This window comes from Protopterus annectens, chromosome 16.part0 (assembly GCF_019279795.1).
Source record: "Protopterus annectens isolate FY-2018-M chromosome 16.part0, PAN1.0, whole genome shotgun sequence".
NCBI classification, from domain to species: domain Eukaryota; kingdom Metazoa; phylum Chordata; order Ceratodontiformes; family Protopteridae; genus Protopterus; species Protopterus annectens.
Genome location: NC_056750.1, coordinates 260,878,709 through 260,905,699, shown reverse-complemented (window position 1 = coordinate 260,905,699; position 26,991 = coordinate 260,878,709). Strand labels below are relative to the sequence as shown.

The following is a 26,991-nucleotide window of genomic DNA, read 5'->3' as shown; positions in this document are numbered from 1 at the left end:
CCAGTCGCCGGTTCACCGGTTCTCAGTGAGGCGCTTTCGTAGCCCCTGATACCCGCTACCTCAGAGCCACAGGCCACAACCGACAGCCACATGGAGACACCGAGGCCTGTGGAAACTCAAGGTATTGGGCCTACGGAAAATATGCCCTCAGATGGGTCCGGAGCCGCTGAGCAGGCACCAGCTTCTGAGGGTGTTTTCAGACCTTCACAGCTTACAATTAAAGCTACTACAGCAGCAAAGGCAAAGTTAAAAACACCATTAAAAACACCATTAAAGACCAGGAAACAAGTGCAGCATTCTCCAGAACAGTCATCCATGCCTAAGAAACATGCTTAAAATGGCCGAAGACCTTATTACTTTAATCAGGGGCTCCCATCCCCCTCCTGACAAAAGGCCTAGGCAAGACACTGATTATGATTCCTCTGATCAGGTTTCCATTTCTTCTGATTCTTCCTCTGACCAGGGCTGTTCTCTCCCTCCCTATGAGGACTCTGATGCTGAAGAGCCAATTCCTTCAGCCTCACCGCCTGAGGATTACTCTTTTGGGGAAACTCTGCACACCATGAGGGAACATTTCCATTGGGAGAGCCAGGATTACTCAGAATCCAAGAAAAGGCTCAGAGATTTCCTTCTATTGCCTCAGCACAGGCCCTTGGCTATCCCCCCTGTGCTTAATATTGTTGATGTTTTTTCTGAATCCAGTCTGTCTCCAGATTCTTCACTCCCTGCACCAGTAAAGCCAGACAAGGTACCACAGGATCCCTTACTCATAAATTTTTTTACAAAAACCCCGCTGCGGACCCAGAAACTATTTCTCAGGGTCCAAAAGGGGTTAAAGCTTCAACTGCCAAAAATCCTGTCCCCTCAGATAGGGATTCCAGAGCTCTGGACAGATGGGGGGGGGGGATTTACACTTCTGCTACTTTAGCTGTAAGAGCTTTAAACTGTCAGTTTCACATGCTTAAATATCAGCAGTATATCATGTCATTGTTAAAGCAGAAAATGATTACAAATACAGAAGGTCCTGACTGTAAAGAAATGCAGGATTTATTGCATGCAGTTGAACAAGTGGGAAAGCATACTTTGCAATGTGGTTTTGATTCATTAGAGGCTTCTTGTAGAGCCGCAGTTACAGGCTCAGTTATTCGAAGACATGCTTGGTTGAAAGAACAAAGTTTACCTGACCATGTTAAAATGAAATTATTGGCTGCTCCACTACAGCATGATACTTTGTTTGATGTTAAGGCAGAAGAGGTTTTAAAGAAAATGGAGGATAAAGCAAAGTCCATGCAAACTGTGAAAGATTTCTTACAGGTTCAGCCACCTAGATTTAGCAGGAACTGGCCTTCAAAAAATTGGTCCTTTCCAGTGTCAGACAGGCCACAAAGAGGCAGATACAGACGCCCAAGAGGCAGATCTCAACCCCAAGGCTCCTACAGACTTAAACAATGGGGTTCTTCAGCCCCCAAAGGAGAAGACAAATCACAACCTTATAGAAAACAGTCAAAGTGGCTTGGCTAGTTACTTTGGATCTCAAGGAGGCATACCTGCACGTCCCAATCAGACAATCGTGCAGAGGATACCTCAGATTTATAGCAGACTCAATGCATTATCAATTCTCTGCACTGCCCTTTGGCTTATCTACTGCGCCCAGGGTCTTCACAAAATGCCTGGCACCAGTAATTGCATTTTGCAGGCAAAAAGGAATTCAAATATATCCCTACTTGGACGACTGCCTTATTCAAGCAGAGAGCAAGGACATTCTTCTAAAGCACCTGGAGTTTGTAAAAAGATTACTAATTTGCCTTGGGTACACAGTAAACGAAAATAAATCAAAACTAGTGCCCCCTCGAGATAATATTCCTGGGTGCAAGCTTGAATAAAACTACCCAGATGGCTTATCTCACACCAGACAAACAAAGGCAACTGACTCATTGCTTTCTAATGATGGCAGCAAAGACCCAGCTGCCTGCAAGACAAATTCTGCAGGCCCTGGGTTTCATGGCATTTTGCATTCTACTAATTCCATATGCCAAACTGCATATGAGGAAACTACAATGGTATCTAAAAAGTGTTTGGGCTCAGCATTGTCACAGCCTAGAGACAATCATAATCTTGATTCCCTGCCCTACAACAGGAGTTTCGATGGTGGTCCCAGGCCTGTTACCACAACAAGGGACAGCCTTTCACCTTACCTACAGCCAGGCAGACAATAACAAGAGATGCATCGGATTACGCCTGGGGAGCACATATGACAGGAAAATGTATTCAGGGCACGTGGCCCAAGGAACAAATGCATCTTCACATTAATCAAAGAGAGATGCTAGCTGTACAGAATGCCCTGACAGCTTTCAAGGACCTACTACACCCAGGACAACTATTAATAAAGACGGACAACACCACAGTTATGTGGTACATAAACAAGCAAGGGGGCACACATTCCTACCCCCTATGCAGACAAGCTATGACTTTGTGGAACACAGCATTGACTTACCAGGTACATCTACAAGCACAATTCCTGCCAGGAACAAAAAATACATTGGCAGACGAACTAAGCAGAAATCTCATTGATCCTCAGGAATGGAAGCTAAATCCACAAGTGTTCAACATGATAACAAGGTAATGGGGACGCCCAGACATAGATCTATTTGCCTCCCCTCAAAATTGCCAGTTACAGAAATTTTGCACAAGGACTTGTCACTCTCAAGCATGGAAAGTGGATGCTCTATCTTTCAACTGGAAAAATCTGACAGTCTATGCCTTCCCTCCGATGCCTCTTCTCACCAGGAGACCCAGCACTAGGAAATCTTATGCGGAAAAATGGAAGAGATTCTGTGCTTGGAACCAGGCACAAGGGCTCGACCCACTGGTCCCTAATATGCCTCAGATTTTACAATACCTGACTGAGATGTTGGACAAAGGTCTATCTTTTTCTTCTATTAAAATCCATGCCTCTGCCATTTCAGCTCATTACAATACGGATCCTTCTATTTTTTCACATCCTCTACTACAACAGTACATCAGAGGGGAAAAGAATATAAGACCCCCTAGGAGAGCACCAGTACCTACTTGGGACCTCAATTTTGTTTTAGAAAAACTAACACTGCCTCCTTTTGAACCAGCCAGCACAGCTGATATAAATTTCTTGTCATGGAAAACTGCTCTGCTCCTAGCAATAACTTCAGCAAGAAGAGTTTCAGAGTTACAGGCATTGATGGCTATGGAACCTTTCCTCATTTTTCACCAGGACAGGGTTTCTCTAAGGACGAACCCAACATTTAAGCCAAAAGTGGTCTCCAATGTGGCCTTAAACCAAACTATTCATTTGCCTACTTTCTACCCAAATCCCCAGAATAAAGGGGAAAGACTTCTGCACTCTTTGGATATTCACAGGCAGCTACGATTTTACTTGGACAAAACAAAAGCTTTCAGAAAAACTGAGCAACTGTTTGTAGCATATGCTGCAGGATCACAAGGAAAACCTATTACAAAGCAGACAATCTCCAAGTGGATAGGACACTGCATCCGCTTCTGTTATGCACAACATGGCAAATTTGTGCCTAAGGGCATTAGGCCTCATTCTACCAGAGCAGCAGCCACTTCAGCAGCTTTCCTCAGAGGGGTACCAACCAAAGACATATTAGAAGCTGCAACCTGGAGCTTAGTGCACACTTTTACCAATCACTACCACCTACCTCTGTACTCCAAATCCAGAGCAGGCTTTGCCACTGCAGTTCTGCAGGGCTTGTTAGCCTCGCCAAATCCAATCAAGACCCAGCCACCCTGCCTAAGCTTTGGGATTCTACCCAAGTGTAATGACTGCAACAGTGAAACATGATGAACATAGTATAGTTGTGTATCTACCATAAATGTAGATGTTCGAGTGTATTCACTGTTGCAGTCCTGGTTACCCACCCACCATCCCCCTCTTTGCTGGGACTATTCTGTACTTCTCAACTCTATACAACCTATGTGGTGTATTTGCTTTTAGAAGAAGAAAATGTTTTTAGTGATATATGCATGGTTGTTTGACATATTTTTATCTTTACAGCCTTCATATCTGGGGGCACCTGACATCTGGGGCAAGACAAACTGAAGAAAATGGCGTCGGTTGCAACTTTTATACCCCTGGCGCACTGACATCAGGGAAGAGGCAACAGCAACCGACGCCGAACCAAGACTTTGGAACTCGGGCCGACTATGGGTCACCTGCCAGCAGGATAACCCAAGTGTAATGACTGCAACAGTGAATACACTCTAACATCTATATTTATGGTAGGTACACAACTGTACTCTCCCCCTTACCTTTAACTTCTGGAGCAGCCGTATGGTAGTTGTGGAACCTCTGATCTAGGTTTGAGCCACAGAATTTTTCTACTAGCCTTCCTTTTGTCTCAGCTTAAGGTTATTTCTTTGTATTGGTTATCTGGCAGCAAACTTGCCTGGTGACCAGGGCATTATGAGTTAAGGGAGGAGCTCAAGAGTTGGATCTGAGTCTAGTAAATGCAGCCGAGCTGGATCCAGAGACTCGTCAGTTGAGGAAGAATGAAAATGGACAACAGCAATGGAACATTATGATGAGTCGTCTTCTTTCAGCTTTTCCCGGTTAGGGATCGCCAGAGTGAATCACCTGTCCACTCATGATTGGCAGTGGATTTTTATGTTGTCTAGTTGCCAGCCCGGCGCCCAACCTTCCACAGAAGGCACAAGCACGCACTCACACGTAAGGCCAATTTAGAGTGTCCAATCCACCTACAGCATGTCTTTGGGATGTGGGAGGAAACCGGAGCACCCAGAGGAAACCCACGCGAGCACAGGGAGGACATGCAGACTCCACACACAAGGCACCCCAGCTGAGAATCGAACCGGAGAACCTCTTGCTGTGAGGTGGCAACACTAACCACTGCACCACCACAGCCACCTTACTGATGAGTACACAATTTTAATTTTAACCCTAATCAACAAATGCCAAAGGGAGAAACTTTAGTCCTAAATTCCATTTTACAAAGTGGCACTGACTAATTCCAGATCACTTTGAGAAAATGAATGGTGAAAGGTCAAACATCAGTCAGTGTCCTGGAACTTGGTCCATTCCTGGGATGATTCTGTGTGCCATTGACTAGTAATTGTTTAAGCTCATGGTCATTCACCACTATGGACAAAAGACTATATCTGGCTTTAGGCTCCAGCAAGCCTCTGCAGTCATTGGAGTCCCCCTGGTCCTGGGGAGCCCTCAAGTACAGCAAGTTAGTTTATTTTGATATTTTGTTACATTTATCAGACCAACAAAAGTTAGTGCAGCAATCTTGTGTAGTTAATAAACGAGGTGGGTAATAACTCTTATTTCTCCTTTAAAATTCAAAGAAATCACTGGTTGTAGTAACATTGTTTTCTCAAGTAACAGGCTTCACACTTTCATTGAACATTTTACCACTGGCATAGTGCCCTTGACTTTGTGGACAGAAAGCTCACCAGCAGAATTTAACTAAAACTAACATCATAGCTGGTTTTAGATACCTGCAAAAACCAAGACTGTAGAGGACTTCATAATCATCCTTGTCTGTGTGAGGGTCCTGCAAAAACTATGTGGGGAGAAAAGAAAAAGTATTCATTTTTTGATTGTGCTTTATCTGAAACAGTTGTGGTATGATCCTGTTAATGGGTAAAGCTGGTAATCACTGAATGAATATGAACAAGGTGAGATCTAGAGAGCAGCTTAGAGTGATCAGTCTCGGTGCTTACTGCAGATTTTAAGAAGAGTTGATGCTCCTGATCTTCAGGGATGGTTTTCTCTTGCAATTAAATTTATAAATACTGGAAGAACACCAGGTACTAAAACTTCTTTTCTCAAGAATTTTAGGCATAGCCAAAAATTATAGTGGAATAAATCCAAAACACTTTTTAGATCTTAATATAATTCACTTAATAATTAATAAAATAACATTTTTCATCAGCATGTATTTTTGGACACTAAGAAGTATGAAACTCTGGATTTATTGACTGTCCATAGTCCTGAATGATTTATCAGCAAATTGTAGTTTTTACAATGTGCAGAGCAAAATTATGAAGTAGAATTAGGGACAATGACAGGTATGCATTACTCTTCAATGAAGTAAATAGAAGTGCTTTACCCCTGCTGCTGTTTGACAACTGCTTAAGTCACTGATCTGGAGTGGCAGTTCTAGTGTTGCACATTGTATTACTAGATGATGAAATCAATCTAAAACTAGTATTGCTATGGCTTCTGTGTGTGTGTATTGTAGTACAAGAATAATGAGCTGGCTATAATTTATTTCTCTTTATAGCACAAATATCAGCATTACCATTATGCTTGTGGCGGTGGGCAGGGGTCCGTGGTTGCAGTGTATTTGAGTAACAAGTTGGCCATAATTTCTTTCACTTGCCATTATAAACATGGACCTTATACAAGATGGCTGGCCATATCTTTGCCGTGAAGAAGTTGTGTGTGAAACAACTACTTATTACTACAGTGGCATTGAGTACCACTACCATTTCACAGTGCTTTGCTCTGGATGAGTTCTTGACTGGCTTTTTCGATGTGGTGTCTTTATGTCCTGTGTGTTTGTGTGTGTTTGTGTGTGTTTGTGTGTGTTTGTGTGTGTGTTTGTGTGTGTGTTTGTGTGTGTGTTTGTGTGTGTGTTTGTGTGTGTGTTTGTGTGTGTGTTTGTGTGTGTGTTTGTGTGTGTGTGTGTGTGTGTGTGTGTGTTCTGGTTTCCTTCATCCCCCTCAAAATCGTACAGCAGGTGAAATGGAATTCCTTTAGTTTTCTTGAGGTTGAAGTGTGTCTGTTTAAAAAACATCATTGATTTTTATTTCTGTACACACTATAATGCTGGACATGTACATAACTCTTCTGCGTAGCAGCAACAAAATGCAGTTGACAAGTAATTTTCTTTTAAAAATGAGGCATAAAAAGTAATCACAGAATATTTAGACCATTATTTGTTTCCATGTACTAGAGCTTGTATGGCTCTGGTGGTCCCCACACTTCAAACTGTAGAAATAGATTTTGACATGGACTTAATGGTGGTCTCTGCCCTTGTTCCCAAACATTCTAAAGCCAGCCCTGCTCAGAGTTATGTACAAAAGGTTGCTGTAGCTTTGGTGAGGATCTGAGGATGTGGATATAGTCATTACCTCTTTAAGGTTTGATTGTGATAAAAATTAGAGGTGTGCACAGGAAGTCATTATATCTTCTTTGGGGGACGGGGCCATTATGGTCATTAATTGTTTTACTTTTCTCACATACTAGGAGGTGAGGAAAGAAGGTTACTCTAGGTTGTGCAGGGGCAGTGTACTGTCTAGAAGCAACAAAGTGCAGTACATCACTGTAATCACACACAGGCACGAATACATGTGGCTGCCTTTTAGGGGTAGGTGTGACAGCAGTCACTTGAAATAAATGTCTGTGGCCATTTGAACCACTGCCTTTTTCTCAATCTAACACCAGTAGAATGCAAAGGAAGTGACTGTCTCTTTTGGTGGGTAGGGAGGCAGCAGTGTTCAAGGTACGATTTGTGTATCCTCACAAACAATTGTCTTGTTAGGTTACTGTGAGTTACTATTTTGTTAGCTTTGAACATTATGCCTTGTGCACAACCAGCGTCTTCCTTGAAAGAAAAAACACAAGGTTGAAAATCTTTTCTTACTCTTGATTTTTGGTCAGGCCCCCACTGGATGAAAATGTTGGGAAAATGCTCTGAAATGCATTTCGGAGCATCTATAATGCTATGTCTTCTGCAGGCCCCATCTTAGTTTCCTAAATGGTTATTATTGTGCTGTCTTGGTGTTGGCCAGGTAAGGTGTACTGAGAAGATAAAGTAAAGCTAAAGTTTAACAGTAACACTGAATTTTTTTCCGTAATTATAATTTCCATTCAAGCCGTCATTGAACAAAAAAGTTATGTAAAAAGGAAAAAAATGAAAATATAAACTCCTTGCTTCTTGAAAAAGCTGAAGAGTAAGTCAAAATGTGAGAAAAAGAAGTAAAGTGCATGGTGTGGGGCACCCAGGATGGGGCTGGGGTGGGGACAGAGGGTACCACTGGAGGATGTATGTGTATGTGGGAGGAGGAGTGAAGTAGTAGGCAGTGCCTAGGGCACTGTTTCACCTAAGTCTACCCTATATGTTGAGTTATTGTAATGCATCATTACTGGAGCTAAATGTCAGTAACTGTGAATGTCCCTCTCAGACTGACCAATGTACTGTGGTACACAGGACTGTTGAGATTCAAGAACATTGTAGTTTACAGTTCAGTCCATGAGTACTTCTCCTAAAATTCTGCAGCATGAACTAAAATATTTAAGAGGGGTGGCAGTGACAGGGGTGACATTACAACTGGAAGTGTCAAGGGGGTCCCCAACTTAACATTTGCTGGGACCACCAAAATGTTAACACTGGCTCTGCAAAAGACCAACATAAGGTGAACCCAAACAGCATTTTGAGGTATACATCCTGGAATGCTAGCACTGCCAGTTTCCTGGTCCAGTGGCTGGAGCAGTGTTGTAACCAACATACACCTGAGGAATTGGTCAAATCAAATCAAGCTTGTAAGTGGTGCTCAGTTGTCACATTTTGGGCTCCATGACTCATTCCCCCAGCTCTGTTGATGGCCTTGATTGACAGGGGTCCACCAGATTTTTTTCCATACCAGGAGCTTCATTTGAGACCTGTCCCCATTATGGGAAGGAGTGCTGGCACCACACGATATTTGTTAGAGGGGTCCTCTAAGCACTATGGTCCCATTGCTTGACCTCAGGTTCTCACTTATCTTATGCTCAACTCCACACGTTGATGGAACTGTTTGTGAGGGTCGCCAGCAGTTTTCTGTAAGAGGACCTTGAGAGAAAGAGGCCTTATGTCAGATACTGAGAATGCTGATTAGACTTGTGTGCCTACTGCTTCCCAATGAATGATCCCTTCAGAAAAAAAATGTCTCATTAGGTCCTCTTTGGCCTGACCCTTGGCTCCTCTAATTTTTGCAGAAGAAATGCTTGAAAGAGCATTCAGAAAAGGTGGAGAATATTTTTGTAACCTACTCGTAGATTTTTTTTTCCCTAGGTTGTTTTTGCCTTTGTGACTTCCAGACCTCTCCCCTAGTATAAACTTAAGTCCATTCATCCCCCCTGCACTTAGATATACCTTGTACAGTGGAGAGAACTGTCCAGTGGGACCAACATTCAAGAAGTCCAGAGGTCGTGTGTGCTACAGCCTTTGCCATTGCATCTTCATGTCTGCTGCAGGAATAGACTGTTTTCCCTTCATTCAGTTTAAACTGACTTGCCCACCAGTCTGGGAACGTGCAATAGCTGAACTTTGTCCACAGACTGGGAACTGCACTGCACCATTCTCCCTGTTAGGAATCCTCATCATGTTGGCCACAGGCTTGCAGGTGTTTGTGTTTCTTATGGCCCTAACCCTGTCCGCTTTAGGACCTCTTCCCTTTCCTGGCATGTGCACATTCCCATAGACACCTGCAAGAGCTACCATCACCGGCTTGGAAATGAAAGGTTTACAGACTGAACCAACTAGTTCAGTTTTCAAAACATTTGGAGATGGTTGTTTTGAAAATGATCCCTTTATCCATATTTCGTCCTTATCTTATTTGTCAGCCCGTCACTGCCTCTCATTAACTTATTTCCCTCTTCTCTTTGCATCTCTCTCACACTTTTCCTTTCTACTCCTCTTCCCTCTGCATGCTTCTTGCCTTTTCTGTCTTTTCTCTATAGTATCCTTTCTTGCAACTATTCTCACTTACACAAAGTACACCACTGTAGTAAACGCTCCAAAGGCAGTATGTACACCCACCAACCACAATGCTGCTCAGGTTTCAGTAAAAAGTTTAATAAATTAAGCGCTTTCACCCACTACCTTGCATTTATACTTAGTCAACCAATAAAATTGTCTTAAAAAGATCACATGTACAAAAACATTAAAGTTATTTGCTAAAAACACAATAATAAAATAAACTGAACTCTAAACTCATCACAGCATATTATATATAATAGCTACTTACAATTGTATATACACACTAATCACATGTAATGCTCTAACTTGTCATCCAGAAATTGGACACACCACTTAGAAGTTCTCTACAAATCTACTTTGTAGAACATTTTTGGTTTGCCAATCCAATAATACTAAATTGGCAAAAATGAGAGAACATGATGCTCCCCATTGCAACACCTCTTAACTGTCTATTCACCTTCACCTTCAAAGTATATATAATTGTGATCTAATACTATAGACAGGAATTCAGTTATTAACTTAATTTTTTCCCATGTCCAATTTCTGGACGACATCTTTGTTCTTTGGAAAGGAAGACAGCAAGTCTATATGTGTATGTAAAATACCATCGGTGATTATTTGCACTATATCAAATAAAGAAATGTGAATAATGTCTTATATAGGGATTTGTTAAGTAACTCAGGATGTAAGACATTTAAGTTTGTTATTTTAGAAGTACTAAAGCCGAATCCTAGGGGTGATGATCATAAAATATTCATAGAAGAAAAAGAAGTCAGGTGGCAGCTGTTGAATACCACTAACTTTCCAGGCATAAATGATGCTATCTCCATCAAACCCATATTACAAGTTAGATCATTAAAATGTGATTAGTGTTATATATACGATTGTAAGTAGTTATCATATATAATACGCTGTGATGAGTTTAGAGTTCAGTTCATTGTGTTTTTAACAAAAAACTTTTTTTTAATGTTTTTGTACATGTGATCTTTTTAAGACAATTTTATTGGTTGACTTTAAGTATAACTGCAAGGTAATTATGATGTAATTAGATTCTGATGAAGCCCACGGGTAGTGGGTGACGGCGCTTAATCTATTAAACTTTTTACTGAAACCTGAGCAGCATTGCGATTGGTGGGCGTACATATACTGCCTTTGGAGTGTTTACAGTCATGTACTTCGTGTTTGTTTGTGAATACTCCTGATATATTTATTTATAACTATTCTCACTTGCCTCTTATAATGTTTTCTCTGTCTCTCTCTCTCTCTATACATATATATATATATATATATATATATATATATATATATAGTATGCTGCTATCCCTGTAGCTTAAGTCTTCTTGTCATTATGACTACATCTTATAGCTTGATAAAGCTTGGCTAAGCATAATTCCATTTTTCCATCCATGTTTTGACATTGTAAACTGCTGCTTGAACTAAGTGTTTTAGTATATTCAACATCAGAAGAAAACCACGAAAAAGGAACATACAATTCCCATTCAACTGTTAGCAGGGAGGCTACGCCCCCATGCACCCCCTGCAACTTTAATATACCAACTCTGAGATCGCACTACAGTCTAGGAATGGAAATCTTTCCATTCCGCACTATAGTGAGATGCCGGTTCCACATTGTCGGCATTCCGAATATCAATCATATAGTGTCGGCCATATGGTTGTCTGCATTCTTGAGTGTCGGCAATGTCAGGTAGACATATATATATATATATATATATATATATATATATATATATATATATATATATATGTATATGTGTGTGTGTGTATAGATGTATATGTATGTGTGTGTGTGTGTATATAATATATATATATATATGTGTGTGTGTGTGTATAGATGTATATGTGTGTGTGTGTATATAATATATATATATGTTTGTGTGTGTATGTACATGTTTATGTATATCTATATATATATATATATATATATATATATATATATATATATATATATATATATACACACACATACACATATATATATATATATATATATATATATATATATATATATATATATATATATATATATACGTGTATGTGTGTAGATATATATAAATATATATATATATATATATATATATATACACACAAACAAAAACTGGAATTATTTGGCTATCAAACCAAGAAAAAAGAGAATTGCCAAATATACTGGAGCCACGGAGGTCGGATTCAATAGTTTATTGAGCGCAAACAGAAACACAAACAAAAACCGCTAAAAACACATGAACACTTTGTATCAAAATTGCGTTTTCGTCTAAACAAACCAACTTCATCAGATACTCTCATTAAAGTAAACAGTCCTTTTATAAATTATTCAAAAGCATTTCATCCAATCAAAAAACAGTTAATTAATAAATAGTCATTATTCTATTCCTATTTACATTCAGCAATGCATACTTTAGAGATTTTATACTCTTTCCATTCAATAAATAGCATCATTACCAACAATTAGAAACATTTTAAACATTTGATTTAAAATATGTGATAAATATATAAAAAACATATAAATTAATTTATATAAAAATCCATTTTAAATATTTTTAAAAGTTCCTTTAGGAAAAAAAAACATTTGTATTATATACTTTGCCATCTGCTGGTGAAAGTAACAATTACATCTGTTTGTCTTACAAAATCCCAGCTTTCAATTTTAAAAGGGGCATAATAGAAATAAATTCATTTAAGCCTGGGAAATGTGTGGAATCCAGGGATATCTGCCACCATAGTTCCCTGGCCTCTAATTTTTCTTCCCATAATCCACCCCTTAGGTCCTTTTTAACCTGCTCTAAAACCATGAAATGAAATTTAGCATCCTTACAAACCAGGGTATGTTTATACAAAGCATTAGTGTCCTTTCGTGTAGCTATTTCGTATTTATGTTCATATATTCTTTTTTTCAACACCCTTTCAGTTTTTCCTACATAAAAAGCGTTACATTCAGAACATAAACTAATGTATACTACCCCCTTGGTTTCACAATTATAGTGGGCTGTGCTTTTTATCCATTTTTCTCTACATTCCAAGTAAACTTTTTCTTTGTCCACTATATTGTTAAAATGTGCGCAGCGTCCACATTTATAAGTGCCCTTCCTTATTCCTGGGAAGACCTTTGTTCTCCAACATATTTTTAAATGATCGGGAGTTTTTATACACGACCTTAACATTTCTATTTATTTTTTTCTGGTCCAAGTCAGTGAAATTAATAAATCTTGACCATTCTCTTTCAACAATTTTTCTTGTAACTTTGGTGTTAAAGGCGTTGTATTCAAGAACCAAGGCATGAGTAAAATCATTTTCTTGTATTATGGGGGTAAAATTACCACAAGAACTTTCATCTATATTGTTATAATTTAAAATAGGTCTGAATCTATTTTCTCTACCCATATACACTTCATCTTGTATTTCCCTAATAAATTCCTGGGGATATCCTCTCTCTAAAAACATTTTATTAAGTAATGTACATTCATCTTCAAAGTCGTCCTCAGAGGTAGTCATACGGCTTCCTCGGACGTATTGCCCTTTCACAATATTCTTTTAACACCAATAAGTATGGGCACTTTGAAAATGAAGAAATGAATTACAAAAAGTGGGTTTTCTAAATATTTTTGATACAAACCTATTTTCTTTCTTCTATATTTCCACATCCAAAAATTGGAGTTTCTCAGTAGAAATATGAAAAGTAAATTGTAAAAAATTAGTGGTTTCTTCCAAATATAGTTTGAATTCAGAAGAATTTATGTTGGTAGGGTCTGTTGGCTTGACACTGCCTCAAAAAGGTACTTATGGGGGTGGCTAATGCCTTGGACAGTATTCAGAAGCCTAGAGGTGAGAGGTGCAGACCATCTCTGGCAAAACAACATGGTCTGTCAATCATGTCGTCCCAGGCTGACAAATATTTGATCTTACTGGAATGATACCAGTAGCCAAGCGAATTACTGAAGTCAGTAATTTTCTGTTTGTATTGTTGTATCATTCTTGGTGAGGGTAGAATGCTGCTCAATGCGAGGCTCATACCAGCCTGTGACAAATTTTCAGAGAGGTCCATCATGTCTCTCCTCATATAGTCCAGGGAGGTACATCTCAGGTTATTCACACCCACATGGACTATGATTGAGTCATACTGGTACTTCTGGTTGAGTGACCTGAGTGATCTCGCAAATCCTGGCCCCTGACAGGCAAGTGACTGTGACCCTCTCTTTAGCCTACCTGGTGTCTTGCCTTAGGGGCTTGCTTGTGAAGACCCAGTTTTTGTGTATTTTTATATGTAGTGGTTTGTGTTGACATCTGCATGTGGTTTCTGTGAGCAGCATAGTGTTTCGTAACCCATGCAGAAAATATATGTAAGACTTGAAGGCCTGTAACTTCACAAATCCTTTTGTCTCCCTTTTTATGAACAGGTGAAATAATTGATTTTTTCCAAATGGAAACTACTACAATATTATGTAGCAAAGTATTAAAGATCTTATGCAACCCTGGCAAAAAAGTACTTATGAAGCCATATGAATCATCATCACTGGAATAAAATCTGGACTCAGAAGTTTTATCGTCTAACTTTTTAGTACTTTAGAAATCAATTCAATACTTATTGGAGGGCAAGTTTTGGTTATGGAAACAAAGTCCAAATTAGCCATTATACACTGTGTAAGTCAGAAAAAAAATTATTAAACTCATCAGCAGTTTTATAAGGATCAGTTGTCAGTTCTCAATCTACAAAAACTGATGGAACAGAATCAGTACTCGTTTTCAACAGAATAATATATTTATAAAACTATTATCTACTGACTATGATAAATGGTTTTCAGACACATTTTTACTATTTAATAAACATTTAATTTTTTGGTAATAACATTTAGTCTAGACTTAATAATAAACTAGGTTTCTTTCCTTAACTTGTGAGAGAGTCTCGTCTTTCCTTTATATATTTGACACAGTTAAGTTTCATACCAGTAAGAAAATTTGCGAGTTTTATATGCCTTACTACAAGTTACTAAATCCATAGCATTACTCAGAATAGATTCCAGGACAGAATAACCTCCATCTTCCTCAGTACTTGATTACAAATGACCAGTCAATTACGTTTATAGTTTTATTTGTTATTTCCTACTAACTCTTCATTGTAATACAGGACCGAACAAAATGCCAGTTGTAACTGAACTGAATAGAATTACATTATGGTGGACCCACAATAATTTCTTCAACTTGTGATGGTTTGTCACAAAAAGACAGTACAGTTATGTACACTTTACCATAACTGTAGCTGTTTGAGTGTAACACAAATCCTGTTATTCTAGTAACTTTCTAAATGGCCTTAGTTTTGGGCCTTTGTCCCCAACATTATAACAGGCTTTGTCCAGATTTCTTGTGCTAAGAGACTGAGAGGTTTTGTGTGTGTGTGTTATTTATTATAAGAGGGAGGTAGCATACCCCTCAGCTGTCCAGGTTTTTGCAGAATGTCCAGATTATTGCCCCATATTCCTCCTGAGCTTTTCTCCCCGGGCCTCCACTGAAAAAGGGCTTTTGCACAGATGGACTATCCCAGTTAACAAATGCCAAATAAATAAAAAGGACTGAAGTTGCTGAATAATAACAGACATTTGAGTTTTAGATGTATCCTTTAGAAAAATGCATACTAAGACAAATCCTATTATTCTACCAGTTAAGTTCATGAGAGCAATATTTATAATCTGTCCCTATTATTTTAGGCTTTGTCCATACCTTTTGCACTAAGAGAAGGCAAATGTATGAAACTAACTTAAAACAAAAACACGGAGGCAAAGGTTCGCCAATACACTTTGTAAACAATTCAAGTAAGCGCTTTCATCCAAAACCAATGTATGAACTTCATCAGACAAGCAAACAAGTAATAATGATAATTTAAATAAGTTAAATCATTATAACATCACACAGTGCATTGCATACTTAAAGGAACACATTCCCTATAACATCTTATAAATTCAGCCATTATAGTTAACATTAATAAGCATATAAAAATATATATAAAAAAATTCATTCGGTGTAAACCACTAAAAATAGATGCTATTTACATTTACATTAATATTAAAGTACCATCATCTCTCCAAAGATTTAAGTCTCAAAATATATTTTAGAGAGCTCTTTTGGCAACTCAAGGTTAATGCTCATGTCCACCCTGGTTTAAATGACCAATGCTCTCGAATACCTTTAAGTATGTAATGCATTGTGTGATGTCATAATGATGCAACTTATTTAAATTGTCATCATTACTTGTTTGCTTGTCTGATGAAGTTCATACATTGGTTTTGGATGAAAGTGCTTACTTGAATTGTTTATAAAGTATATTGGCGACCCTTTGCCTCTGTGTTTTTGTTTTCTTGTACTATGAGGTTGAGTTATGTGTGTGTGTTAGAGAGTGAAATGCCTTATTTAGAGTTAGCAAGTGTAATTTATTTTCAAGTGCATTTTCGAGGAATTGTGAGCTTCGAGGGAAGAGAAGTTTACTGTTGCTCATGCTAAGTCTGCTTAAAAGTGCAACTGTTTTGTTAAGCAAATGATATCAGTATTGTGGTATAGCATTTTAAAGCAGTGTTAGTAGCACAGCAGGTAGCATACTTGCATCTTGATGTTGGTTCTACTCCCCACAGCATGTAGATTTGTATTTTAAGGGGGTGGGGGGTGCAGCATTTCTGAATATGTCCTCTGGATGAGATACCTAGTAACTATGAACCTGTTTTTTCAGCTTGCCACCCATTAGTTATTGAAATATACCAGTTGACCATTTTTAATGTAACACAGGCAATGTATTCTTTAAGGGCAGCAGGCACTGCATTTGTAGATGAAACACTGAACTATAAAGTTGTTTTCTAGCAACATCTTCATTAGTTTCAGATCTCTTTAATGTGAAATTATTCAGATGACTTTTACTTCTGCAGAGATTGTGCATATTGACAGATATTGGTGATTTATTAATGACAGACGTTTGAGTGGCCTTTTATGGTTGAAATGTTCTGAATTGGGCAATTTGTCATTATTGGTTCATATGTTTTGTTTCATTGCTTAGTGGAAAAATGTTCAAACCATAAAACACACACACTAACAAGTGGCGCCATGTTATACAAGGGATACAATTCAATCAGGAAGGTGAATCAAATAACTTTTACATGGTCCTAAAATGTGTGCCAGTGGACTATGATTTGAAAACACACCAAAGGTAAACTTTAACCCTTAACTGGCCAGATGCATTTCTTTGAATGTGGATTTCAATGCTGTTTATGTGAATGCGAGTGTCAAAGGTAGAGAAGTTTTAATGCTGTCTGTTTTCATTGTAAGACTCTTGCTTTGTGTAGGTTTAGCAAATGTCTTTCAGTGTTTGTGCTATAAAATTTTAAATAAAAGTTGTAAATTAAATCAAAATATCTGTAATCCTTGTAGAAGTAAAGCATAAAACAGTATTCACACTGAGAGTTTTGAACAGTGTTTATGGCAACTGGGAAGAAATAGCCAAGTAATGAGACACTGGAATTGCTGCGTGGGGGGCTCTGGGTTTGCACCCCCCTGCAAAAAATCCTGTGGGCTTCCCTGCTTACAGAACAGCTGATGCAGGAGGGAAACCTTTACTCTGGTACTCGGGACGGCCGAAGGGTACCCAGCAGGGATAATCCACAAGTGATGACTGCAACAGTGAATGCACTCTAGCATCTACATTTATGCTGTCTACACAACTGTACTTAAGTATTTTTAAAGTGCTGATATATAACAGATAAATATTTTACTAAGTGTGAATTCCTAAGTTAGTTTTTTTGCGAGTGAGTTGAATTTGCAATTTTTTATCAGTTGAATATTATTTAATAGAGATATTTGAAAAAGCCATTGATCTCAACAGCACAAGACATGCCTAATTATTGCACTGGACTGACTCCCCTTTTTAGAAAGATTTTCTTCTGTACATAGCTTTATTGTGTTTATTACTATTTGATTGTTGCATGTCTCACTCCTGAGTTTCGTAGAAAATCTTAAGTGAGCTCTTGCTAATGCATGTTATATTAGAGGTTTCACATCAAGCTGATCATTGGAACATAGCTATGAAGGACCATTTTTGGTGCTTGCATGCAGATAATATTGCTAAAGTAAAATGCTATGAATTAACCATGTTTTACAAGTGAAAAGGCATACAAGGATCATTACCCATACGACTTTGCCCTTAAGGCTCTGCTGTGATGGTGAGTACTTTACACAACTGGACTGTATTTTCCTTTGCTGGAACGAAGAACTTGTGTCACAGCAGTAGGAGTACTCTGAAACTATTTCGCCTTTCCCTTTATCAGTTATGGTTAAAGTTGATTTACATTGTTTGGCAATTAAGAATTTTTAAATTGTTTTATAGAAATGTGTCACTTGAATAAGAAAAGAAGTCTTGTAGTAACATCAGTATTATATGCAGTCTTAGCACAATATGTGTGTGCGCTGATTATTCATGTGTATCTTGTCAGTGTTTTGTTTTCTATTATATACTCAAAACAGTCATTGTTTTTCCTCATTATTGTATGGTTTAATGAGTCATAATACTATATGTGGATTTCTCTGTATCTTGTAAAGCTTTTCTTCCCGGGCCTCTGCTAAAAAATGGGTTTTCCGCTAAGTCAGATTTTCCCAGTCAACAAAAATAAATCATTCAATCAATAAATATTTCATCAATACAAAGGAACCCTCAACTGCTGGAAGAAAATGACTGATACTAATGTTTAGAAGAACAGTTCTTATACGGTTGCAGCTAGACTGAATTCCTCCTCATTGACTTACTGTTATGATGAGTGCTTCATTAATCTGTTCTTCTCTTACACCCTCACCAGCACTTTATAACAATGCTGTCATCCTCTTTTGTGCAGATGGAGATAGGTCAGCTTCAATCTGTTATCTCTGAGCAGGAGACCAAGCTGAAGGCTCAAGCTGCAAACATCGAGACCCTTTCTAAGACATTGCAGATGAAGGATGAGATCATTAAGGTATACATTTTCTTTTTTTTCATTAAATAATTAATATATTTATATTTGCTTACATTTAGACTAATTTACTTATTTGGTAACCAGCATGATCCACTTGAGATATTCTGTCTGAATCCAGTTCAGCCACAACTTGTGTGTGTTTTGTCAGTTTGATTTAGTATATTTGAAGTGTGTGTAGTTTGCAAAGTGGATTATACACTGATGAGAAGTAGTTTCCATCACATTAACAGTTTGAATAGTAAGTGTTTATTGATTATTCTAAACTTAAGATTTTTATTTCTCTTTAGAGATGTCTTTCATGTTACAGTGTACCTTTGTTACTGTAGCTGCTTTAAAGCACTCTCATCTAGCATGTTCTTAGGGCTTGTGTAGACATTTCACCAGCAGGTGGAGCTTTCCATGTAATTGCTTTTGCAGATGTTCTTCGTGTTTCACTGTTGCAGTCATTACATTTGGGTTATCTACCTGCAGGTAACCCTCAGCCGGCCTGAATATTAAAGTCTTGGGTCCTGCGTCGGATGCTCTCTCATCTTCCATGACGTCAGGTAGTCAGGGGTATAAAGCATGCAGCCGACATCATTACATCAGTCTTTCTTGCCACACGGTGCCCGACACAGAAGCAGTTCGCAAGTGCTGGTCGGCCGAATCTTGAAATTTTCGTTTTCGAGTTTCAGAACTGAAATCTTCAAAAAAGCTAAGTACCCCATTGGGGATCCTTTTTCTTGCTCTAAACCGATGTCAGTAAAAGTTAACAATCGTATTACCTTTGGAAAGCAAATACCTCATAAAGATTTTTATTCGTACTGCATTCCTTGCTTAGGCCCAGACCACAACGTCCCTCGCTGTCGGTTTTGTGCCTTATTCAATCCTCAAACTATCCTTCGTCGGTCCATTTTTGCAGCAAACTATTTTGATATTCAGTTTAATTATCCAGAAATGACTTCGGTAAGCCATCCGACTACCAATATTCCGAAAAAATGTAAAGATAGACAGAGACAGACCACATAGGGCCAGTACTCAGGTGCCTTCGCAGCCCCTGATACCCGCTACTTCAGATTTGCAGCCCTCTACTGAGACCTATTCGGAGTCCGGTATGCCGCGAGATGCTTCTTCGACTATTGAACCTGTGGATGTCTCTACCTTGGATGGGTCCGGAGCTGCTGTGCAGGCATTGGCTTCTGAGGGTGTATTCAGGCCTACAGACTTGCATTTCAAACCGACGCCATCTTCTTTTACTTCAAGGCCTAAAACTCGACCCACGCCTAGAAAACAGACATCCAAACCACATGGTCAGGCCCATATGCTTAAAAAAACAAATGATAAGAATGTCTGAAGACCTTATTACTTTAATTAAGGGAAGCCAGCCTTCTCCCTCTAAGAGACCTAGAACTGATTTTCCTCCTGATTCTTCTGATCAGGATTCTGAAATTTCTGTTTCTTCTGATTACCAGGATTTGCCCTTATCTACCTATGAGGATTCTGATGCTGAGGGCTCCTTTCTCTCTGCTCCCACCCAGAAGATTTTTCTTTTAGTGAAACCTTGCACACTCTTGGGGAGCATTTCCGCTGGGAAAGCCAGGATTACTCTGACTCTAAAAAGAGGCATAGGGAATTCTTACTCCTTCCTCAACACAGGCCTTTAGCTATTCCTACTGTCCTGGACATTGTAGTTGATGCTTTCTTGGAATCTTGGCTCCCAGGAAACCTGACCGATATTACAGAGTACCTGACTCTCACATGTTCCTTTTCAGGAATCCTCCTGCGGACCCAGAGACCATTTCCTCTGGGACCTAAAGGCATTAAGACTACTACTGCCAAAAGCTCTACCCCCTCTGATAGAGATTCCAGGGACTTGGACAGATTGGGTAAGAAGGTATACACTTCTTCTACTTTGGCCATTAGGGCCTTAAACTGCCAGTTTCATATGTTAAAGTATCAGCAACATATTATGGGACTACTTAAACAAAAAATGATGTTGATTCCTGACTGTGCTGAAAGTAAGTAATTACAGGATTTAATGCATTCTACTGAACAAGTTGGTAAACATACTTTGCAATGTGGTTTTGACTCTTTAGAAGCATCTTGCAGGGCTGCTGTCACTGGATCGGTTCTTAGAAGGCATGCTTGGCTTAAGGAGCAAAATGTGCCAGATCATGTTAAAGCTAAATTACTGGATGCTCCCTTAAACCAAGATTGCCTGTTTGGCAACAAAGCAGAAGATGTCCTTAAAACGATGGAGGAAAAAGCTAAATCTATGCGAACTGTTAAGGATTTCCTGCAAGGACAAGCCTCCCAGATTCAGTAGGCATTGGCCTTCCAAGAATTGGTCCTTTCCTGTCTCTTCCAGGCCTTCTCAGTCCAAACCCAGGAACAACAGACCACTTAGGCTACAGTCTCAAGGTACTCACAGGCCTAAGCAGTGGGGGTCTTCCACTTCCAAAGCTGAAAGTAGTAAGACACCCCCCTATGGAAAACTGTCACAATGACTTCACCTTAAACCTTCCCAGTCCTGCTCTACTGCATACTCCCTTAGGGGGAAAGATCGCACTGCATGCAAAAAACTGGGTACTCATTACCCAGGACAAATGGGTTTTAAATATAGTTTCACAAGGATACAGATTCCACTTCCACACCTTACCAACTCCAAACGGTTGGCCAGACCTACCCCCAAATCAGTGGGCAGAAGCTCAACAGCAGGTTCTTTCTCTTTGGAGTATCAGGGCTATTCAACCTGTCCCAGCAGAAGGGGACAAGGTTCTTTACTCAAGACTTTTCCTGGTACCCAAAAAAGACAGCTCCTGGCGTCCTGTCCTGGACCTCTCTATTCTAAACACTTTTTTGGTAATCTCAAAATGCTAACACTTCATCAGCTGCTTCCTATGCTAGGCAAAGATGCCTGGTGGGCAACCTTAGACTTAAAGGAAGCTTACCTGCACATTCCAATAAGGGAATCTTGCAAGGAAATACCTACGCTTCAGAGAAGGCTACATGCACTATCAGTTTTCTGCACTTCCTTTTGACTTGTCTACTGCACCCAGGGTATTCACAAAGTGGCTAGCTCCAGTCATTGCATTTTGCAGGCAAAGAAATATTCAGATATATCCATACCTGGATGATTGTCTATTTCAGGCAGAAAGCCAGGACATGCTACTAATTCATCTGGCATTTGTAAAGAAACTTCTAACCTCACTGGGGTACACCATAAACGAAAAGAAATCTCATCTAGTACCCTGCCAACAAATTGTATTCCTGGGAGCAAGCTTGAACACAACTTCCCAGATGGCTTACCTCACGCCAGAGAAACAAGTTTATTTGACAGCTTACTTCAGACTACTGGCCACAAAGACCCAGCTATTTGCAAGGAAAATCTTGCAAGCCCTGGGGTTCTTGGCCTCTTGCATTCTACTAATTCCATATGCAAGACTGCATATAAGGAAACTACAATGGTGTCTAAAAAGCCTATGGTGTCCCCATTCACAGGACCCCGGAATCAATGATTTCTGTCATTCCTTGTATAAAGACAGAGTTCCTTTGGTGGGCAGAGGCCTGCTACCACAACAAGGGACTGCCATTAATTCTACCCCCTGCTGCCCAAACCCTAATAGACTCATCAGGCTATACATGGGGGGGGGGTCACTTGGCAGGGCAGTGCATTCAGGGCAAATGGAACCCAAGTCCAATGCACCTGCATATCAATCAAAAAGAAATGTTAGCTGTACAGAATGCTCTGACAGCCTTCAAGGACCACATTCTTCCAGGACAATTATTGGTAAAGACGGACAACACCACTGTTATGTGGTACATAAACAAGCAGGGGGGAACCCACTCATACCCTCTCTGCAGACTAGCCATGGCTCTGTGGAACACAGTCTTGAGCTACCAAGTGCACCTGCAGGCTCAGTTCCTGCCAGGAAAGCTAAATACACTGGCAGATGACCCAAGCAGAAATCTCATGGACCCACATGAGTGGAAACTGGAACCAAAGATATTCAACATGTTGAGGAACAAATGGGGGAGCCCAGAGATAGACCTGTTTGCCTCTCCTCAGAACTACCAATTGGACAAATTCTGCACAAGGACTTCCCACAAACAGGGTTGGAAAGTGGATGCCCTGTCCTTCACCTGGAAAAATCTATCAGTTTATGGCTTTTCCCCTCTGTCTTTCCTCTCCAGAGTGCTACTAAAGATTAAACAGGACAAACCAATGACAATACTGATTGCACTGGACTGGCCACGCCAACACTGGTACCTCTTCTTGTGCAGGGTGTCACTGCTGGCACCATGGCACCTGGCTCAGTCCCCTGCCCTGCTGTCCCAGCAGGAGGGCCAGATTCTGCACCCACAGCTTCAAACCCTGAACCTTGCAGCCTGGCTAATTACCTGACCTCTCTGTTACCATCCCTCAGTAAGCAAGTGATGGATCTTATTCTGGAGGCAAGGAGGCCTAGTACTAGAAAATCCTATGCTGAAAAATGGAAAAGATTCTGTTCCTGGAGCTAAACTCAGGGGATGGGCCCAGCAGTACCCAATTTACCCCATATTCTTCAATACTTAACTCAGATGATTCACAAGGGACTTTCCATTTCTTCCATCAAAATTCATGCCTCAGCCATTTCAGCACATTACAACACTGAACCATCCCTCTTCTCTCATCCACTGCTGAAGCAATTTCCCAGAGGGGCCAAAAACTTAAGACCACCCAGGAGAGCCCCTATTCCGGCCTGGGACCTTAACTTTGTATTAGAAATGCTCACTCTTCCTCCCTTAGAGCCAGCTGCAAATGCAGATTTGAAATTCCTTTTTTGGAAAACAGCCTTCCTTCTAGCCATCACTTCAGCAAGAAGGGTGTCTGAATTACAGGCCCTCATGGCAGTGGAGCCTTTCATCATCTTTCATGCGGACAGGGATTCCCTCAGGCCCAATCCCTCATTTATGCCCAAGGTGGTATCCATTGTAGCCCTTAATCAGTCCATTCATTTGCCAACCTTCTTTTCTAATCCACAGAACAAAGGGGAACGAATACTGCACTCCTTGGATGTGCACAAGCAACTTAGACTTTACTTGGATAGGACTAAGCCTCTCAGGAAATTTGAACAGCTGCTGGTGGCATTTGCTGCAGGGGCAGAGAGCAAAGCCATTTAAAGAAAACCATTTCTAAGTGGTAGGCCATTGCATTCATTTCTGCTATAAGCACCATGGAAAACCTAACCCACAAGGGGATAAGACCACATTCAACTAGGGCTGCATCTACCTCTACAGCCTTTCTCAGAGGTGTCCCTACCAGGGACATCCTAGAAGCTGCTACCTGGAGTTCTGTACATACCTTCAACAAGCATTACCACTTTCCAATTTTTTCTAAATCTAGAGCTGGCTTTGCCACTGCAGTCTTGCAGGGCCTTTTAGCTGGTCAAAATACTATCTAATTGCCTCCGCCATCCTTAGCTTTGGAAATCTACCCAAATGTGATGACTGCAACAGTGAAACACGAAGAACATAGTACAGTTGTGTACACTTACACATGTAGATTGAGTGTATTCACTGTTGCAGTCCTGGTTACCCTCCCTCCAACCCCCTGACTTCTATTGACTTATACCTCTATTCTTGTTTACTATGCTTAAAGATTTTTGGTGTATTTGCTTTTTTGTTGGAGGTGTAACCTTGTATATAATTGCTTCCCATGATGTAATGGTGTCGGCTGCATTCTTTATACCCCTGACTACCTGAAGTCATGGAAGATGAGACCGCATCCGACGCAGGTCCCAAGACTTTGATATTCAGGCCAGCTGAGGGCTACTTGCAGGCAGATAACCCAAATGTAATGACTGCAACAATGAATACACTCGAACATCTTCATTTATGGTAAGTGTACACAACTTCTGTTGCAATTTTACTACAAATCCTTTAGAGTCACTGATGGAGCTCTCTCCCTAGGAGTTCCATCTCTTCCTGTAACTTATCTAGGTTGTTCAGTGCATTTGGATTAGAGCTCACTTTGCTTTGTTTGTTTTATGATAAAGTAATAATCTCTCTCATTTTGCTTTAATTTACTGGCTACAGTACATAGAAGTGCTTTAAGCCTTTTTTAATCTGTGCTGATGTGGTGCGAAGGTGGCTGGGTATACAGAATTATTTGATTTGCTTGTTAAGCCAAGATCCTAAGCTAAAACCCATTCATTATAGCTAACAATTTAATTAAGCTATTCTTACTTGCAGTCTGTAACTCCAGTGCGATGCCAGTATAAACGGTCTATCATGTTGCCTTTAGAACTTCACCGTTCACTCTTGTCTAGACTGTTTCAGTGGTGTCCTGGGATTCTTCATCCTCCATCACCCATGTCCCATCTACCCTCTCTGTGGAATGTGTTTTTGACCCTTTCAACACTGTTATTCTAATGCTGGCAGACCTGTTAAAGATAGCTTTTTGTCTCAAACTTTTGTTTGAATCAGCATATCATACTCGTAGCAGATGTTTAACTCATTAACACCTATGTCCTGTGGAATGTCACACCTCTAGCAGCCTACACACATCCTTGCATTCATTCCAGGGAATTTTCTGAAAAATAAACTTAACTCATAAGATAAACAAATGTAAATATGTTGTAAAAAGTAAAAGCTATTAAAGCTCTACAGATAACAATGTTATCAGTAAGACATCAGTGCAATCTTAGTCTTTCCATAAATGCTATAATATATTGTAATGCACACAAACCCAGAATTTTATTTGTTGCTAAAATTTCACAAATTGTCATCTTGTAAAATGTACAATTCAGACATGTATTGTTAGAACATTTTTGTTAACCAGAGATAAGCTTACACTTAATAGCGAGAAGTTCATGAGTGCATGCTTATTGAGGTATTTAGAGAAACATGAAAACATATGCTTAATTCTATAATTAGCAATATAACACACAATATCTGTCAAGATGTGTAACTTAACAGTGAAAATATCAGAGATTTTCTTCAGCAACATCTAAGGTTTCACCTAATGCTATACGATAGTTTGTAATTCACTTGTTTTTGAAGAATTAAGTCCATATAAAAAATTGCTTTTTATTGCTAAGAAACAACTGGTAGTTTCCAGTGTAGTATGATTCAAAGGGACATCGACAAGGAATTTTCCTGTCTCCCGTCATAGCATTTCACACTATACCCCGTAATAGCATGTATTTCTCTCATTTGTGAAAATATGAACATAGATATGAAAATATGAATAATGAGTGGCAAACAGTGATTAATTCCTGTACTGCAGGACATCCGAGATTAGCAGTCTCATCATTTTGTTAATAACTCCTTGACCTTTCTAGTACTGCCAGTAATTAACTGGTAAGTTACTCAGACGCCAGACCCTAAAAAGATTTGTATGCCATAAGGAGCTATGGGTTTTAACTGAAAGTATACAGGTAGGTCACTATAGGCGTGAATGAATTAATTGTCTTTGTCATTCAAAAATCTTGGATTTGCTTCATTAGAGGCTGCTCTGTCTGCCAGACCATAGTCCCTAAGCTACACCAGGTATTTTGATAACACCATCTTTGATGGATTAAGCATCTGCTGCTGATAGAGCTGTGTCATAACCACAGACTAGATTTTGGTAGATTTTACTAGCCATTTTGACAACATGAAGGCTGTGGCTAAATAAAACTCCTTTCATTGGTTTGAGTTCTTTGAAGAGAACCGGTCACTGCCTTTTGATTTATCATATTGTATTCTATGGAATCTGTACTCCAGGACTTGTTCCTTAAGTTTCAGGGGCATTTTGGCATGTGCCTTGGAGTCAGCTATTTGACATTATCTTTTACCAAAGATGAACTTTGATAATAGTCGTTTGTGGGTTATATCCCACCGTATTTGGTTCTTTGCAATCTTAAGTTTGAAAAACAGTGGTGTGAAGTTGTTCAATCTCACCTTCATTCTTACTAATGGGTTTGGAGCCGATCCTCAGCTCCCAGTCGGCCTATTTGCAAAGCTCGAGGCCGAAACCATATCCCACAATGCACCTCTACCTTCCTCAGATCTAGTTTGCCGCTGCAATAGATCGTGCATCTTGTACAGCTCAGGCCGTATTTCTTCAGATAAGTCTGTTCTTTTTGTAGTTTTTTTTTCTGGATAAAGAACTGAGTGTATTCAGCTTGGATAGGCTATCCTTTCTTTATGCTATTGTACTAGTATCTGAGAAAAAAAAACCAAAGAACTATGTGTTCTCGTTTCTGGCGTTAGGCCCTGTTGGTGCC

The 26,991-nt window shown here is 39.6% G+C and overlaps 1 protein-coding gene across 5 annotated transcripts in view; it reads left to right on the top strand.

The window, feature by feature from the left end:
* Positions 1-26,991, top strand: part of LOC122791042 (myomegalin-like) — a 3,200,315-nt gene that overhangs the window by 1,319,755 nt on the left and 1,853,569 nt on the right. For all 5 annotated transcript variants that reach the window (XM_044058817.1, XM_044058818.1, XM_044058820.1 and 2 more), the window contains exon 22: positions 18,644-18,760. In XM_044058817.1, the coding sequence (XP_043914752.1) occupies positions 18,644-18,760 (117 nt within the window). The remainder of the gene's footprint in view (positions 1-18,643; positions 18,761-26,991) is intronic.